This window comes from Xiphophorus maculatus, chromosome 15, assembly GCF_002775205.1.
Source record: "Xiphophorus maculatus strain JP 163 A chromosome 15, X_maculatus-5.0-male, whole genome shotgun sequence".
Lineage (NCBI taxonomy): Eukaryota > Metazoa > Chordata > Actinopteri > Cyprinodontiformes > Poeciliidae > Xiphophorus > Xiphophorus maculatus.
In genome coordinates this window covers 3446341-3464818 of record NC_036457.1, presented here as the reverse complement: position 1 = coordinate 3464818, position 18478 = coordinate 3446341, and the positions used below count along the sequence as shown (strand labels likewise).

Here is an 18478-nt window from a genome sequence, read left to right as displayed (position 1 = left end):
TTACAAACTTGTAACTGTGATTCTATATTAACAGTTTTATTCCTCCTGTATTGTTTTCATTGTTTGGAGGTTTTTGCTGAGGCAGTGTGGTGAAGCTGCCTGCACTCTGACGTCCTGCAGTTTTGAACGCATCATTTGAAAGGTAACGTTTTTCTGATTAGACTAATGACATCCAGCTGTGTTAAGATTCAAACATGTCAGACTTTACTGTTGTGTAGTTTTATCTTTTTAATAACAGGATTCATCACTCAAAACAGAAATGAATGGATCATCAATGTGTAGAAAAATAAAACCATGTTGAAGCCAGAAGGTGAGTCAGTTTATTGTTGTGATTACAAGATATGATCTGAATACATATCCTCTGGTTGTTTTTACACTGGTTATACTCTGAAATATGTTAAAAATCTCATGAATTTTCTTGCATATAAGAAAGCAACTGATGAAACACGTCATTAATTTACACTTTAAATCTGTTAATCGTTGTAAAATGTTCTCCATTTTAACTTGTAGCATTACTGCTTTGGATCCTTTAAAAGATTTAGAGATTTCCTTTCTGAACCTTCATTGACTTTAAATATTTTTATATGCAAAGAAAATAAAGTTAGTTTTATTGCATAAATGGAAGTAAACTGAAGTGAACTTGGAGCCTGGGGATATGGGTTGTTTTGTGTTAATGTGTCAGAACTTTGTCTGTAAATTCATCAAGATAAGATGAATTTACTGACTCAAGTCTTTCCACTGTGACCTGAGGTTTGGTTTCTAACCTTGGTGGTTCATGGAAACCAGTTTGGTTCTCTGGTTTCTTTGCCACATTAAAGGACGTCTGTGTGTGAAAGTTCTTTATTTACTCGCTCCACATATTTACTGTGGAACTGTAAAACAATGTAAAAGTATATTTTATTCTAAACAATATTTTTTGTTTGTATTTAAATGTGTTTTTATCTGGTTCCTCATTTTGCTGATGTCGCAAAACCGACAGCAGGTTTTGGTTTAAAGTTAAACAGATTGAGATCAGAAAGACTTCAGATCTGTGGGAACAAAAAATACTTATTTTAAATTCTGTTGCATTTTTCTGTGGTAGCCATCATGCACTGAATAGAGACTAAATTCTGCAGGATAATAACAATAACAGCTGATTTCTGAGCATCAAAAACATCCATCCATCCATCCATTTTCTGTTCACCCTTGTCCCTAATGGGGTCGGGAGGGTTGCTGGTGCCCATCTCCAGCTACGTTCCGGGCGAGAGGCGGGGTCATCCTGGACAGGTCGCCAGTCTGTCGCAGGGCAACACAGAACAAACAACCATGCACACACACACTCACACCTAGGGAGAATTTAGAGAAACCAATTGACCTGACAGTCATGTTTTTGGACTGTGGGAGGAAGCCGGAGTACCCGGAGAGAACCCACGCATGCACAGGGAGAACATGCAAACTCCATGCAGAAAGACCCCGGCCGGGAATGGAACCCAGGACCTTCTTGCTGCAAGGCAACAGTGCTACCAACTGCGCCACTGTGCAGCCTCAAAAACATCAAACTGAAAAATATCTAAATGACGAGTCATTGTTTTTCAGGCAATAGACAATTTTATAACATCCTAATAATCTGTCTGGATATTTGCATTTTCCATTATATCTCTGAACAGATTCCCTTTGCTCTGTGATCTGAGTTCATTTGAAAAGATTCAGTGAAACATTATTTTCTACCAACAGGTAAACATTTGTTTAAGCTGCATATCAATGTTACTCACTGCTGTTTTGTTATGATGTTTTCCACAGGAACTCGACCATGAAGAGGAAATATATGCACTTCTACTTTTATGTGGCTAAACAGGCAGCTTTGGGTGAGGAAGTCAGGCGAACAATGCCTTTCCTTGGAACGCTATTCATTTTTGTGCTTCAGTTTGAAGGTAAATGTTTTTTTAATTATTATTTTAAGTAATTATTGTAGTTTATGGCAATAGTTTAAAATGCGTTGGAGTTTACAAACAAGCTCTTGTGTTTAATGGTAATCATCACTACTGTCAAAGAGCAAAGAAATCAACAAAAACCACAACAGAAGCTGCATTCAACTGTATTGAATTAATGCTGGATTTTGCAAAGATGAGAGCAGAATTTCTAAAATGAAAACATGTGAGGGCAGGATCAACTGCAAACATGCACTGCACTGTAAAGTAAAGTAAAAATGGCACTGGAATTTATATTTTTAAGGACAGGATTAAAATAAAACCCTTTCAAAAAGTCAGAGGAAAATAAATCACCTGGTTGCTAAATTAAACTGTGCTGAGTGATTCTATGAAAAACAGAAAGACAGCAAGACTTCCTATCAGCTATTAGTCTGAATAGTTGTTTTAAAGTTTTTTAAATATTTTTTTTACAGTAAGTGTCTGTGCTGTGTATAAAATGGAGACCTACCGTCCGCTTGGGCAGGACGTAGTTTTGTTGTGTCAACTTCCTCAATCTGACCCACATTTTGAGGTTAAATGGCGTCACGGCGGAGAAACTCTTGTGATGAACGGGTCGGTGACGGACGCTTCGTCTCGAGGAGGAAGGCTGAGTGTGAACATTAACGGATCTCTCATCATCAAGAAAGTTACGGCTTCAGACGCCGGTGTCTACACATGTCAGTTTCCAAAGGTCACCAGCAGTTTGGACAATTCGCTGTGTCTTCTGTCCAGTGAGTATTTGATCACTTCATTCTGCTAGTTAGCAATCAGTTTAAATCTGTTTTAAGATGCTGACTCTCATAATCAGGCAACACTCCTGTAAATCCATATCTGCATTTCATATGAACTCACTCCGCCATTTTATCCCATCATATTCTGAACCATAAATAAACCAGTCAAATGCTATCTGTTTATCTCCCTGAGGTAATTGGGGGGAAATTATGAACATTAACAAGAATAAATTTGATTCTTGAGCGTTCTGCCACCTTGAGTGAGTCAAAGATCATCTTTATGTGTTTGTCTATGGTAATAATAACAGGACAGATATGAAGTAAAACCTGAGAAGTTGGTCCCTCATCATCTTCAAATCTAAAAATGGGTGTCGGTCAAATCGACTACATTTATTCTGGTTTATGCAGCAAAATATTTTGTTTGCGCTGCTTTGGCTTTGAAGATATTAATAAAAAGGTTAAAGGTCAAAAGATCAACCAGTCTCCCCACTTTATGAAATCAAATGTTGTGCTACATTTGTGCAGCAAAGATTTTCATTTATGCAGGTTTTTTGTTTTAAAGATATTAAGAAATGTTTCCTGAGGTCATGAAAGTCAACCAGACCCACCAGCTTCTTAAATTAGACAAGTTTGGTCAACTTGACTACATTTATGCAGCAAAAGCTTTTGCTTGTGCTGACCTGGCTTTGAAAATATGAAGATATTATGACTTTTAAATGAAAGACTGAAGGTCAACCGGTGCCACTACTTTTACAAAATCAAACAAATTTGATGTCAATGAACTCGACCACGTTTACGCTGGTTTGTGCAGCTATCACTTCAAAAATATTAATAAAAATGTTCTCCAGGGGTCATCAGAGGTCAACTCCTCCCCAACCCCACTCACATTTGAAAATAAATAAATTTGGTGTCAATCAGCTCGACTAAGTTTGTGCCGGTCAGTAAAGGCTCCTCATGCTTCATCTGATGGGACGTTTGTATTTGCACACACACCTTTCACACACGGTGCAGAACCTGAGGAACCAGAAAGCATCAGGCCAGGAATCCCATCACTACTCCGCTTTATCCTCCGCTTTGCTTCAACAACCTGGTCATGGAGAGGCGCCGCCGTTTATGAACAAGAGGTCTCACTCTGTCTCAAACTGCAGTTCTGAGTCTGGTGCATTTTTATTTAAACCTGTTCATCTAGTGCAGTTACTCAGTGGTGATACTTCATAGTATTAGTAGTGAAGTGACAATAAAAGGTACGACGTAGTAAAACTACTTGCAAAACTTTTTTTTTCTAGAATGTTGTGAAGTCCATGTAACTGAATAAATGTAACTAATTACTATCCAGCTAGTCAAAGAATCTTAAAATAATTTTCTCTCTCCTTGTTTCAGTCTCTCCATCTCCACCAGATTCTGAGTGTAAAAAGGACAAAGTCATGGATTTAAATTGCTCTCTGATTTGCAACCCCATCTCATGCCGAGAGGGCAGCATCGTCTGGCTGAATGAAACTGGAAATGTGTTGCAAGAAAAGAAAGTTGGTCAGAACTCGGATACAGGCTGCAGTTCAGTTCTCACTGTGAACCGTCTGATGGGAAACTACAGGAGATACAGCTGTCGGTTTGTTCAGAAAGACAAGGTCCAGGCGGAGGTTCACTACACGCCTGTCTTCTCAGGTAAATAATAGGAGACATGATTTATTTCAATTCATGTCAAAAATCCAGATGAAGCAACATTGAAGACATGTTGTTCAGATTCCACAGACTGGCCCGTTCCGAGCTCCATCCTGCTGGTTCTGCGCATCGCAGGACTGATCCTGATGATCTGTGTTGTTGTTGTTGTTTACATCAGAACCAGAGGTGAAACGCTTTACAGTCTCAGAACAACATGCATCAGAAAATATGCTAATCAAAATGATCTGCCCTCTTCCAGGAAGCAAGAAGCCACCAAAGGACATCAATGTGAGTAAAAATAAGACTTTTGACTTGGTCTTTTTTTTTACCTTGTTGCCATGGAAGCTTATTTATTTTGATATATGTATGTGATCTATGACAACTTAAGATTTATTCCTCTGAACTTTTTTGCAGGAAATACAAATAATTTGTTAATAAATACAAACAATTTCTTAATAAAAAGATCAATAACTAGTTCAGTGATTCTAATTTAGTCGGTACATTAGGTGTATATATATATATATATATATATATATATATATATATATATATATATATTTGGGTCAAACATTTCTAGACTTTTTGAACCAAAAATAATAATACTACCCTGGAAATAAATTCAAGGTCAGGTTCTTAAAATGTGTTGATTTTTTTTCTTTTCTCTCAGGTTCATTTCGTCTGCAGAGAGGACTCACTGAACTATGAGAATATTGAAGTTTTTTCTTCTGCTGTGAGTCGCTGAACTCATCACAAAAAGCTTCACATATGAGCTTTAACTATCTAAAGTTTTTAATGCTGCATTACTATTTAAATGTAACATCACGTGTCAAACTCGAGGTCCGTGGGCCAGAAATGGCTCGCCCGAAGATTTCATGTGGGCCTCCAAACTGTAGAAATAGAATCTAAGATCTTTTTTTATATATATATTATTTTATCAGTCAAATGAACAGTTTTATTTGTATTGTGTAAAATTAGATAAAGGTGAAAATATGTTAAATATTTAATTTCAAGAAGTTCTCATCGAATGCAGAAACAGCTATCTATTAATATTTTAAGTCTTTTAATAATTTCATCAACACATCCCGCCTCAAATTCACATTCTAGATCTTGATCTGACCCAAAATGAAAATGAGTTTGACGACCAGCTCGACATCAAGTTATCAGCAAAGAACATCTGAAAGTAATCAGATTAATTCTGTTTTTACAGGAAGGAAAAAAGACACAAACGCAAACTTTTAAACATGATTAAAATGCAAATATAGTTTAAGTTGACTTTTTAAAAATAAACTAGCTGATAAATTGAAGCTACTTTTGATGAAATATAAAGCACTCCTCTTGGATAACTTGTTTTTTCGTAAGCGGTACATAAAGGAGCAGATTTATGTATTTTCTGTAGTTAATATTTTGATAATTTGCTGAACGAGAGCAAATCTAGCTAAAAGTTGTTTTTTCTCTAGCACTGAATAGAAATCATCTGTGGTGGACTTGATGTTAAACACTTGGATTAAAGCTGATTATACTTGAAGATTTTGTCTTTATGCTTTTTTAAATATTGAAACATTAAACATTATTGATTAGTGACAGAGTTCTGAGAATGTGACAGGAAACAGGATCCTGACTGCAGTCTCCGTTTTTCTTTCAGCTGGATCCTCTTTAGTTTCACTGAAACTGATGTTGTTAACCCAAAAAGCTAACAGTCAAATATTTTTACTGCACATATTATACACAATCTAACACAATATGTTACATTGTACATATGCTGTAAGTCCAAAAACATACACCATAAACGTTTAAGCTGGATTATTGTACAGTTAATTGGTTTACTGGTTATAATATGTGAATACTTTGGAAAAAAGTAAAAATCAAATCTTGGTGCCAAATGAACTATTCCTCCGAAAGGAATGAGGAAAAACGCATAAAGGAGGAAAAACATTTCAGTTGTTTGTGGTTCAGGCAAAAATCACCATGACAATCAAATAAATGCTGATGAAGATGAATTGTTGGGTTTTTCTGAACTCATCAGTAAGTTGGTCACAAACAGGAAATAAGAGAAACATCTTCAGAAAACTGAGACGCTGCACAGCGGTCAGCAGCAGAAGGTGGCAGCTTTGGGATTTTTTTTCCTCTTTGTTCTTCAGTTTGAAGGTAAACATGTTTTACTTTGTTTGATTATAAATTTGAGATGTTTTCATTCAATTTAGATATCAAATTTTAAAATTTGTGGCTAAAATTCAAGCTCAACAATCAAACTTGTTCTGGTGAACTTTTTTGTGAAGAAATGAGCAAAAGATCTTCGTTTTCAATAATAATTTCTTAACTATATTCTCTCCTGTCTCTACAAATATTGTCAAACTTTTTTAAATGTGCATCTGGGTTTTTTTTGTTGTTGCAGTGAGCATCTGTGGTGTCGCGTTAAGGTTTTCCATCTATGGAAGTGGGGAAGATGCGGCTTTGTCGTGTTCTGTGTTTCACTCTGACCCTCGTTTCAGGGTTAACTGGAGGTACTGGGCAGACACCCTGATGGAGAATGGGTCACTGCTGGAAGCCTCGTCCTGAGCGGGAAGGCTGAGCGTGAACCATGAAGGATCTGTGATCATGAAGAGAGTCAGGGCTTCAGATGCTGGATCCTACCAGTGTTACTTTAACACCATTAATGTTTTAGAAAACGTGCTGCTTGTTTTGTCCAGCGAGTATTCGGCCACCTAAACCTCAATCATTCTGCTTCTCAGCTTTTAGAACAGATCTTTGTCTCCTGTTTTATGCTGCAGATTCCCACCGTCAGGTCAAACTCTTATAAAGTCATACCTTCATTAGATCCACATACCGCCATTTTGTCCCATCACATTCTGGAGCATTGCTAACAATTAGTATTCTATAAAAATAAAATGTGTCAAAGACAACATATTGAAGACATTTTCTGTTTGTTCTTGAAAATGTTGCCTCATTTATGAGCTCCAGATATTTATGGAGTTTTGTTTGCCTGCCTTAAAACTTGCGCAGCAAAACTTTGTGACTTCATCTAATTAGGTGTTTTTTAATTTTTGAAAACAAATCAAAACAAAATATTTTTTGAGGCAAGCGTTTTCTTAAACCTCCAGTCAGTCTTGGCAGATGGCCGTTTGCACTGAGCCACGTTCTGGTTCTGCTGGAGGTTTCTTCCTGTTAAAGGAGAGTTTTTCCTCTCCACTGTCGCTACATGCATGGTCAGTATGAGGATTGTTTCACTTTCATTTCCTCCTCATGGTTGCATTATGCAGATTGTGTTGGTGTAGACCTCTTCTTATTTTGGTCAAGCAGGAGTTTTATTCTGTGGAGTAAAAAGAAAAGTGCAATAAACTGAGTTTTACTTCTGATGAGACTCTATGCCCAGATTCAGGAGCTTTTAGTCATTATGAAAACTGTTTTATATCACAAACATTGAAACAGAAGCTCAGCAGGGAAATAAGATCAAAGTCTGTTTTTCTCTTCTTGTTTCAGTCTCTGCGTCTCCACCAGAGTGTAAAAAGGATCAAATCATGGATTTGAGCTGCTCTCTGGTGTGCTCTCGCACCAACTACTGCTCGTCTCCAGAGGGCAGCATTGTCTGGCTGAATGAACCTGGAAATGTCCTGAAAACAGAGTTGAGTTGAAGAGAGACGTTTCAGTCCTCATTGTGAATTGTCTGATGGGAAACTACAGAAGATACACGTGTCAGTTTGTTCAGGAAGATGACGTCAAAGCAGAGGTTCACTACACTTCTGTCTTCTCAGGTTAATAACACACATTCATCATTTTCCATGTATGAGCTGCACTGCTGGAAACCATCGACCAAAACATGTCAGTCTTATTTTCGTCCATTTAATGTAAAACATATCAGAAAATATGCTAATCAAAATGATCTGCCCTCTTCCAGGAAGCAAGAAGCCACCGAAGGACATTAATGCGAGTAAAAAACACAAAATACTTTTAATGATTAGAAAAACAAAATGGCAGCTGGGAAATTTAACTGAATGTGATTTATTTTTTGTTTTACTTGTTGCCATAGCAAGTTATTTATGTCAATAATTGTGGTTTATAACGGCTTAAGATTTATTCCTCTGAGTTTGTTTTTTTTCTTTTAGTAAAAAAGTTTTATCAAAGTAAAACATGCGTCCAAAATACACAGTTACTTTGTGTATTTGGGTCAAACATTTCCAGACTTTATTGAAACAAAAATACTTTCTCGTGTCTTGAAATAAATGAAAATGTGTCGTTTGTTTGGTTAAAATCCCAGGACATTATTTCAGTTTTTATCCAAGAAGTTTTTTGTTTTTTTTTTATCTCAGGTTCATTTTGCTGCAGAGACGATTCACTGAAATTATTGGAGTCTGTTCTTTTCCTGTCAGTCACTGATCTTCGTCACATCAGGCTTTACATTTGAGCTTCAACTATTTTAAGTGTTTAATGCTACATCACTATTTAAATGTTACAATGCTGATATATCCAGGTATTTCTTTGGTTTTGGACAGAATAAACTGAGGCAGATGAACCAACCTGTAATCTCTCAGGTCAGGAAATCTGTTAAAACTGATTGTTGACACTGTGGTTGTATGAATGTATGACAGATATATTCATGTTACTGGCTGTGAAAATGCCTTGTATTAAATCCAGATATATTAGCATTTAGCTTGTGTGCTTTACTTTTCTAGAGGGGCTGCTTTGGATTGAATCTTTAATATTAAGCAACTTATTTAAACCAAAATAGCAGTGAACATTCAATATGTATCCGATTAAGTTCATCTTTGTTAGTTTTCATTAAATTGATTGCTGTTCTGGAAAGTTTTATTCTTTGTTTCGTTCAATTTTTAAAATCTCTAAATTTTTGTTTTCAATCCTCGTTAACACAGGTTATCCCTCCGGGACTCCAATCCAATCAATCAACCGATCGACTGATCAATCAAGTTTATATTTATAGCATCTTTCAGCAACAAGACATTTCGAATTATTTTCTATCGTAAAAACACAAAAATACAAAGTCATAGACAGTAAACAATGGAAAAAGGTAGGAGGTTCAGGTCAAAGTTCATCCTGATCGCTAGCTTCCAGCTGTAACTAGAAAATTTCGGAAGAAATTTAGCCGGGGCCTGCCAAGGCGCGCCCGTCGGGTTTGGGCCCGGCGTTTTCACGCTACAAATTAGCATCGATGCTAAAGAACGCCGCAACGTAATCAATTGCATGCGGAGAACCACAAGAACGTTAAGTGAGGTGGACGTGCACCATTCAGTATGATTTAAAATGTTGTCAAGGCTTTTATTTTGGAAGTTTTGTTAAACTTCATTTCAAAGGGCCAAACTAATCCCATGCGTAATAGTCCTTGGGTTAAAATAGTTATATAATGCTCAAAACACAAGTAGTTGATGTAAAAATATGAAAGGCTTTTATTTTGAAATTTTCAGTATGCTTCATTTTAAAGTTCCGAACTAATACCATGTGTATCAGTGCTTTGGATGAAAAAGTCAAATAAAGCCAAAAAAGAGCAATTACATGATGTAAAAATATGAAAGGCTTTTATTTTGAAATTTTTGTTAAGCTTCATTTCAAAGGGCCAAACTAATACCATGTGTAACAGTGCTTTGGATGAAAAAGACAAATAAAGGCAAAAAGAGCAATTACGTCATGTAAAAATATTCAAGACTTTTATTTTGAAATTTTCAGTATGCTTCATTTTAAAGTTCCGAACTAATACCATGTGTAACAGTGCTTTGGATGAAAAAGTCAAATAAAGCCAAAAAGAGCAATTACGTCATGTAAAAATATTCAAGGCTTTTATTTTGGAATTTTTGTTAAACTTCATTTCAAAAGGCCAAACTAATACCATGTATAACAGTCATTGGGTTAAATCAGTTATATATTGCCCAACAGAGCAAATATCTGATTTAAAAATATTCAAGGCTTTTATTTTGAAATTATTTTTATGCTTAATTTTAAAGTTCCAAACTAATCCCATGTGTAACAGTTACTGAGTTAAATCAGTTATATACAGCCCATAGCAGCAAGTAGTTCTAAAGGCCAGTTCTCAGTCCTGATCTGTTTCAACTGAGGGTTCCACTATAGATAGAACTACAGTGATGCGTATTTGTAGTCCAAACCAGCAGCCAATAGCCTCTTGAGTTCCGTTGCTATGGTAAATAAGTTTCTCACCAAGTTGTGAACTGTTAGTGACAGAGCCTGAGACAGCCTAGAAAATCCTGTCGCATGACTTTCCTCTGAAGCACCGTGACAGAAAACCGTACGGTCTAGATAAATTTTGAAAACATTTTACCGGAGCAGACATGCGTATCAATGTGAGGACCGATTTTGATACCAATCGTGCGATATTTGTGGGCGTGATGCCGATTTCAGAATTATCTTGGGCTCAAAAAATCTCTCCATTTCTCACTCTAGCCGAGATCTAAAGGCCCTGGCTCTCACTCTAATTTTCGGAAAAATGAGAAACTTTGGGTCGCTTAGAGACAAATTGTGGACAAACCGTAACTGGTATCGACGAGCCGTCTTCACTTTCGAAGAGATCACAGACGTATCTACAAAATTAAATTTGAATGGCATTTCTACGTGAATTCGTGACGACACAGAAAATCCTCAAATAGGGTATTTCTAGGATTTTTCCCATTGACTTATAATGGGGTTTTTTTCGTAGTTTTTTGCGAATTATGTCGCCACGTTAAGCCCAAATCCCACCAAAAGTAATAGCTCCAATGGCGTGAATTTTCTGCAGGTTTTGATACCTCATTTGTAGGTGTGCACCCAGCGGTACGAGCCGCATTAACGGTTACGGAAGAAAAATAAAGATTAAAGAGACGCTTCTCTCCGACAATAGTAATAGGTTCCTGCCATTGCTTTGCATGGCAGGCCCCAATAACTGAAGCTGTGCATTGAGTCTAGATCTATAATTCTAGATCGTTGTTACTCTGTGGGTCCAAAGATAGTAACTCCAGTTTTGCTTCTGTTCAGTTGGAGAATGTTGTGGCACATTCACACATTTATCTATTCAGTGCTTGGATGGGTTCAAAGGTCACCTGGTGACATTGTTATGTAGAGCTGTGCATCGATTGCTAATCTTATTTCCTGTTCTAACCTGAGCTATTGGGAGCATATAGATATAAAAGAAGAGGGGTTGTAGGATTGAACCCACATGTGACTTCTGTCTGCTTTGATGAGAAACAACCTGTTGAAACACAAATTAAAAAGTCCTTCAATGTGGAAGATGGACTGGTTTGTTTAGAACAGAGCTGTCTTCAAATGAGTGAAAGCAGGAAACAGGGGAAAGAAGAGATGCTGCTTTAATTAAACCAGTGACATAAAGGAAATGACAAAACTGGCTCTCTTAAAGAAACAACAACAAAAGGCATCATCTAATTTTGTGATAATTCAGCCCCCAATATAAAAACAAAAAACAATGCTTGGTATGAAAAAATCTAAATGTGAAAACAATCATGTGAATCTTTCTTCTTTGACACAGTTAGTGTAACTTTCTGTATCTTGTTGCCATTTTTTTCTAGAAAAAGGCCAAAAGGTTGCGTAATTTCAAAATAAATGTGGATTTTCCCTTGAGTCATTTTGCTACATTTTGTTAAAGATCTATATTTCCATAGAACTACGGCACATTTGTGTGTCTGAAGTTTCCACTCCTCTGACTCTGAGACACCAGGACTCATTTCTAAAACATTGTGTTGGATTTATATTAAAAGTATAGTATGCATACCCCCAAAGCCTCTGATGGCTTAGAGCAAATAAAAACTTCAGATTTCTAACCAAACCCAGATTTTATACACAAAAATACAATTTTCCCTTTACAAATCCCAGCTGAACCTCAGTTTGCTACAATTCAACCATAAATGTTCAATAGTTGATCAAGACTGAGAAAAACACAAATGATCCAACTTAAGAACGTTATCTCACCATGGTGATCATCTGTGCAGATAGACGAGTTGTTTACACAATTTTTATACTTTTACTGGTATTCTGATACAAATTAGCCTGATAAATCAGATGATAAACTGGACGCTGGTTTTGGAGCTGCAGGACATTACAACACATTAGACTTCCTCTTTCAATGGAAGATTGAATGAATTTACATTTTCAGACTTTCTGCTACTGCTTCTGTTTAATGTCTATTAACATAAATTTGTTCTGTAAAAAAATCGATCCATGTCCTGTTTAAAAGAAGTTAATGGTGTGGAAACCAAACGATGTCATGCATGGTGGGTGTTGCTTTATTGGCAATAATTCAAAGAAGGAAGTTACATCGTCTTCACTTTGAGGCTGAGAGAGTTGAACAACGTCCAGCGGCTGCTGGACTGACAAGAAATGCCCAGACTGGAGGTATTGCTGCTCTTTGTGCTGCAGTTGGAAGGTAAATATTTAACTTACATGTTGAATGTTTGATTAATAACCTTAGAAAGCATTTTCAAAACCACATCAGTTATATTATAAAATGAAAATTACATAAAATTGATGTTTTATGTAGAATTAAAATAAAGTGCAAAGAATATGAAACCACTGTTTTCAGCTGATGTAAGCATAAAACTTTTCATATTTTGTCTTTCTGTGTTAAAAGGTATCAGTGGAGATGAACCTGATTTCTATCACACAGTTGGAGATGATGTTGTTTTACCTTATGTTGGTCCATCTTCTTCATCGTGTCGCAGTGTTACATGGCTTTATAACGACATTGTTGGCAAAACCACTGAGAACAAAGCCACAGTTGGAAATATTGACCAGAAGTCAGTTAATGCTGCCAGGCTGAGTTTGAACACTGACTGCTCTCTGATCATAAAGAACATCATTCCTGAGGATGCTGGACGTTACACCTGCAGGAGAGGAAACACAGACAGCCTAATGCATCTGAATATTTTATCCAGTAAGTGTTGTACTTATTCCTCTTAATGCCATTTTAATATCAGAAACCTGTGTGTGTGTGCGTGTGCCTGTGTGTGTGTGCGTGCAAATGTGTAGAGACAGCCAGTAGCATGAACCCTCTGTCTCTTTCAATAATGCTCTAACACGGCGGTTTTCAAAGTGTGAGGCGCCCCTAGGGGGCGCCAGAGCACTTTAGGGGAGGCGCGGTGCGAGGAAAAAATAAACCGGAAAAGAAGCTATCTGCTTGCTGTCTACTGATGTGAGAGAAAGAATGGACACATTTTTAGTAAAGAAAAAGGCAGGGGAGACAAGCTCTGGCGAAAGTAGAAAAAAGAGGAAGTATGACCACAACTACTTAAAGTTTGGATTTTCCTGGACTGCTCCCGATGATGCTCCAAGGCCGCAATGTGTAATCTGCAAGGAGGTTCTGGCTAATGATAGCATGAGACCCTGTAAGCTCCGGCGTCACATTGAAACAAAGCACCCAAGTTTAGTGACCAAGCCGCGGGAGTTTTTTGAGAGGAAGCTGAAGGAGCTGTGCACACAGAAAAAAAAAACAAATGAAAAAAAAAATGAGTTTGGGGTTGTTCTTATCATAAGAAAAATGAAAAAAGGGCGTATTTGCCATACAAAGGCTCTGATAAAATAATTAAAGTGGGAGGAAATGTTTTAAAATGTTCATGTGTTAAATTTCATTCAGATAAAGTGTCATTTTAAAAGATGAGATGGTTCTAAAATAAAAGCAATTAGAAGGTGTTTTGTAGTGGCATTTGTTTGTGTGTGGGTTGATTATTGGGGGGGGGGGGGCAGCAGGCATTGTGCTCCTTGGAGGGGGGCTCACCCTTTCATACTTTGAAAACCCCTGCTCTAACAAAATAATCATAAATTGGAAAGTTATTGATAAATGTCTACACTGGAGTACGAAGTTATTTACTGGTTAATCTGAGATGTCAGTTTTCTCTCTTGTTTCATTTCAGTCTCTCCATCTCAACCAGCTGGTGATGCAACAAAGGATGGAAATATAAATCTACAATGTTCTCTGTGGAGCTTTTCACCAATCACATGTTCAGTTAACAGACTCGTCTGGGTAAATGACACAGGAAACAAACTAGTTGGTGAAGATGTCACCAACCAGAAGACCAGTTCACAGATCCGGTGTGTTTCCTCTCTGACTGTGAAGCCTCTGAATAACAGATACACCTGCCAGTTTATTCAGAGAAACACAGTGAAGGTAGAAGCTCACTACCCACCTTTATCTACAGGTAAGGGACTTTGTGTCTTTAAGTATTAAAGGGATCCAGCTGCATCTACATGTTTTAGCTTAGCAGATGTCAAGATGTTCTTTAGTGTTTTTAAGTTGAATTGATCTGCAGAAGTTCAGCTGCTTCCTCCACTGAGTCTCATGTGAACCAAACATGAAACATCTCAGCTTACAGTCTCTTCTTCTATGTGAAAATAAAAACGTTATGAGTTTGTGTTAAAGTGTTGGAGAGAAGAGGCTGTTTTGATGTTTAACTAGATGAAAATGATCCCATCAGGTTGTTGCTCCGTCTCCTCCTCAGGCCCCCCCGCCTCGTCTCCTCTGAGCTTCATCATGTTGACTCTGAGGATCACAGGACTGATCCTGATGGTTGGAATCACTGTTGGTATCATCAGAACCAGAGGTGAGGAAACTCAGCTACAATGGAGACGATTTACACAGTTCTTACTTTAATCACTTTATTCTGTTTTTCACTGCAGGGAGAAAAAAGCCTCAGAAAGACATTAATGTAAGAGAAACAATCATGAAAAATACATTCATAGACCTTTTATATGTAGATTATAAATGACAAACATTTTCCCTCAGACTTCCAGTTTCCAGTTTGCAACATTATGCAAACAGTTTTACTTTTAACTTTATAGAGTAATAAATAGATCAGCTGTTTTAGAGAATTTTCTCAGTGGTATCCTTTATAATGTTTTGATATTTCTCTTTAAATGTTCATTTTGTTTCTGAAATTGTTTTATCCAGTTAATATCTGCTGTTTTCTCTCAGGTTCATTTTGCTGTTGATGACGACACAGTGAATTATGAAAATGATGGAGAACGTTCTGCTGCCGCCGCGCTCCACTGAGCTTCATCACATCAGTTACAGTTTATTTAAAATGCTCTATTTTGAAATTGCTTCTATATGTATGAGTGTCTTTGTGTTTGTACTTGTTTCCAGATTAAATTGATTAAGGAATAGCGAACACAGTAATCTAATATCAGTAAAATTAAGACCTATTTTCAGCGAAACTTCAAGTTCTTTTTCACAGAGAAAATATTGATACCACAAACTAATCAGGGATACTATGATGCTTTAATAAAGCAATATCTTGCCTTTTTTTCTAAAAACTGTGATTCTTCTTGTGCAGGTATTTTTACAGACTGGTTGATGATCCCGGCTGTTAAATGTCATTTTTAGTCATTAACTCATAAAATAAAACTTAATAATTGCATTTATCATAAAATGGCCACAATTGTGTTCTGACAATTTGTGTTTCATGATTAATATTTGAGAACAGATGAATGTGTTCTCTCTACCAGGCCTGTAAAAACAAAATTACTTCTATTTAGGTCATTTTATACTTTACAAAGAGCAGACCTCCAACAAAGCCTTCAAAAGTCCCTCCATCTTACAGAGCAGCCAGCAGCAGCTGCCATTTAAACGGGTTGGCCACTGCACATGAAGACGACGGTTCATTGCAACCCTTTCCTGACTGATAATGTTAATGTCTGTTTCTCATGCAGCTGTTTGTGAAGAGGAGCAGTTTGTTCCCTTCACATTTAGGAAACCATCATTTGAAAACTGTTGCTGCTTACTCAGGTCATCTTTCTCTGATGTTGCAATTTGTTTGACCAAACACATTATTTATTTTTTTTTACCCAAGACATTTAACTGACAGAGCAAAGCTAAAACGTAGGAAATGACATTTAAGTGAGTGGTAGCAGTAATGAGGAAGTGGGCCTCTGTGCTTCAATTAAACCAGTGATGTAAAGGAAATGACTAAACTCACCTTTCTTAGAAGAGCAACCAAAATAATTCAGCCACCAAGATAAAGCAAAAACAACGCATGATTGATATAAATACAATTGGGAAGAATTACGCTATTTTTATTGTTTGACAAAAAGTTTGTGTTTATTTCCATGTTATTCATGCATGCAATGCATTCTGGGTAAATGACATCTAACAGTCCAACTGCACTAGCTCCATACAGCCAAAACGGCAATGACTAACATCTTCATGCCTTTTTAATTTGAACCGGAGCTCATTGAAATCGATCAAAATGTAGAAATCATGAGATGATGAAGATGAGGAGGACAAAGAGGAGGAAGAGGACGGAGTTGGCCGAAGAAGCTGGTGTTTTGCTGCTGCTGCCACCTTCAGCTTCATAAATGAAACAATGAATGACACTTGTCTCTGGTCGGGCTGTGTGATATAAGTAGTTCTATATCTCTGTGTCTGGTCTGATAACAGCTGTTTAGGTTCTGGTCTTACCGGACGTAAACGGGTCGGCAGTGGTGCCGGGGGTACTACTACCGCAGAGCTCTGTCAGCATTTAGAAGAGCTTCCAGCACTGCCTGTCTGATGATTATCCCAGCATCTGTAGCTCTGTATTGGATCCGGTGTCGGTCCGATCGGTGGTTTTATATTCAGTACCGGCAGCAGTAGCAATTAGCTCCTTTAGCATTTAAAGGACTTCCAGCCTTGTCGGTCTGATGTTTCTCCCAGCGTTTTTTGCGCTCTAGCCGGTGGCAGCAGAGTTTAGGTGCTTTGTGGATAAAAACTCTTGGCACGGCATTTGTTTTGAACTGGTGAAGGTAACGATTACCAGTTTGAGCCTCCATCAGTTTTGCTCGTACAAATGACTCAGAGTCTTCTGGAGAAAAATGTTGAGAGCACAAATTTGGGTCCAGCTCTGGCTCTCTCGCACTGCGCTCTTCTTTTTTTGTGTGTGGGAAGCAGTCCAGATTCACTTCACAGCTTTTCTTTATAACTGTGACAAGGTGTGGCATTACCTAAATTTACACCAGTCAAATTCATTATGATTAACAGTAACTCAGGTAAAGTTAGCCTTCCAGTGTAGATTCCAGTACAGAATGGACCAAAAGGCATCATCAGCCTATCAGGTGAAAAAAATGGCTACTTCTATGGGGGAGAACTATAACAAAAGATATAGTACATTTTTTGAAGTAATTATGAGTTTTGACTTTTAACAAACAGCATTTTTTAGTTAATGGGAAAATTACAACAGAGTTTCCTATTAACTAAAAAAAACTAGAAACACATTCCACTAATCTCGGATCCCTTAAAGTTTATCCATATTCTGTTGGATGCACCAGGAAACCAGTTCTGTTTGTCCGTTTACAGATACAGAACCACTGCAAAGTAAAAGTTGCTGGAATAGTCTGAATTATTTACATCTTGTATAAATCTCTAATGCTCAGTTTTTTTCTCCTTAATGTATTATTATTATTGTAAACAAGTAAAAGACAAAATTTTAGTCATTGCAGCTCAAGTTCAATTTTAGGAACCCAGGAATCATGATGTAATGATTGTAGACAAGCAGAGGAGTAATATTCATGTTTTTACTCCAGTCACAAAATTAATATTTCCACTCATCCACTATCCAGGTTTGCACGACTGATCAGTTATGAGTTTATTGTGACTCACTGTCTCAGCCGCTGGGTGAGTAACAGACTGCCTGGGGAGGCTGTCGCTGAAATAACCAAGAAAACTGTTAAATATATTCATTAGCACTAAGACATATTGTTGCAGATAAATAATTTGTCCTTAAAAGTTCGGGGAGTACTCCACCTCTCGCCCAATGGCTGCTGGAAGAAACCTACACAGATCAGGATGGATAGATAACACTGTAAAAATGCAAAATCATGCCAAGAAATGTGGTGTAGTTTCTAGTGCAAATATCAAAACTAACTTATAAGTAACTTTTCAGCAAGATATGATCTTGTTTTAAAAAGTTCTTGTTCCATCGTCAGATTATTTAACTTATAACATGAGAAAAATGTCTTATAAGTGAAATTATCTGCCAGTGGAACGATTCCTCTGCAGGTTTTCATCAGTAGGTCTCTACTGGTCCTGTATTGGTTAAATGCTGGACGGCTTCATGCATCAAACTGGTTTTGTGAAGTGAGGATCCTTTCTGTCCGTCACCTCTACTGTTCTGATCGACCTCTTTAGATTATTTCTGATTGTCAGATTATTTCTGGACATGTTGTCCT

The 18478-nt window shown here is 37.2% G+C and overlaps 2 protein-coding genes across 3 annotated transcripts; both read left to right on the top strand.

Moving 5' to 3' along the window:
- The first annotated feature begins 276 nt into the window (after positions 1 to 276).
- On the top strand, positions 277 to 6439 carry LOC111611404. 2 transcript variants are annotated; one of them, XM_023348072.1, is made up of 7 exons: positions 277 to 310; positions 1780 to 1910; positions 2381 to 2677; positions 4058 to 4339; positions 4418 to 4522; positions 4596 to 4624; positions 5004 to 6439. In XM_023348072.1, exons 2-7 carry the CDS (start codon positions 1790 to 1792, stop codon positions 5076 to 5078), a joined length of 909 nt encoding a protein of 302 aa, XP_023203840.1. In that variant the 5' UTR covers positions 277 to 310; positions 1780 to 1789; the 3' UTR covers positions 5079 to 6439. The 2 variants fall into 2 exon arrangements, with proteins under 2 accessions (XP_023203840.1, XP_023203842.1); XM_023348074.1 differs by lacking the exon at positions 277 to 310 and having other exon boundaries at positions 1853 to 1910; positions 2479 to 2677.
- A 6181-nt stretch (positions 6440 to 12620) lies between these two features.
- Positions 12621 to 15579, top strand: LOC111611418. Its single transcript, XM_023348157.1, has 6 exons — positions 12621 to 12707; positions 12912 to 13214; positions 14191 to 14475; positions 14776 to 14877; positions 14954 to 14982; positions 15249 to 15579. The coding sequence occupies exons 1-6, from the start codon at positions 12662 to 12664 to the stop codon at positions 15324 to 15326; spliced, it is 843 nt and encodes a 280-aa protein (XP_023203925.1). The 5' UTR covers positions 12621 to 12661; the 3' UTR covers positions 15327 to 15579.
- Positions 15580 to 18478: the final 2899 nt, after the last annotated feature.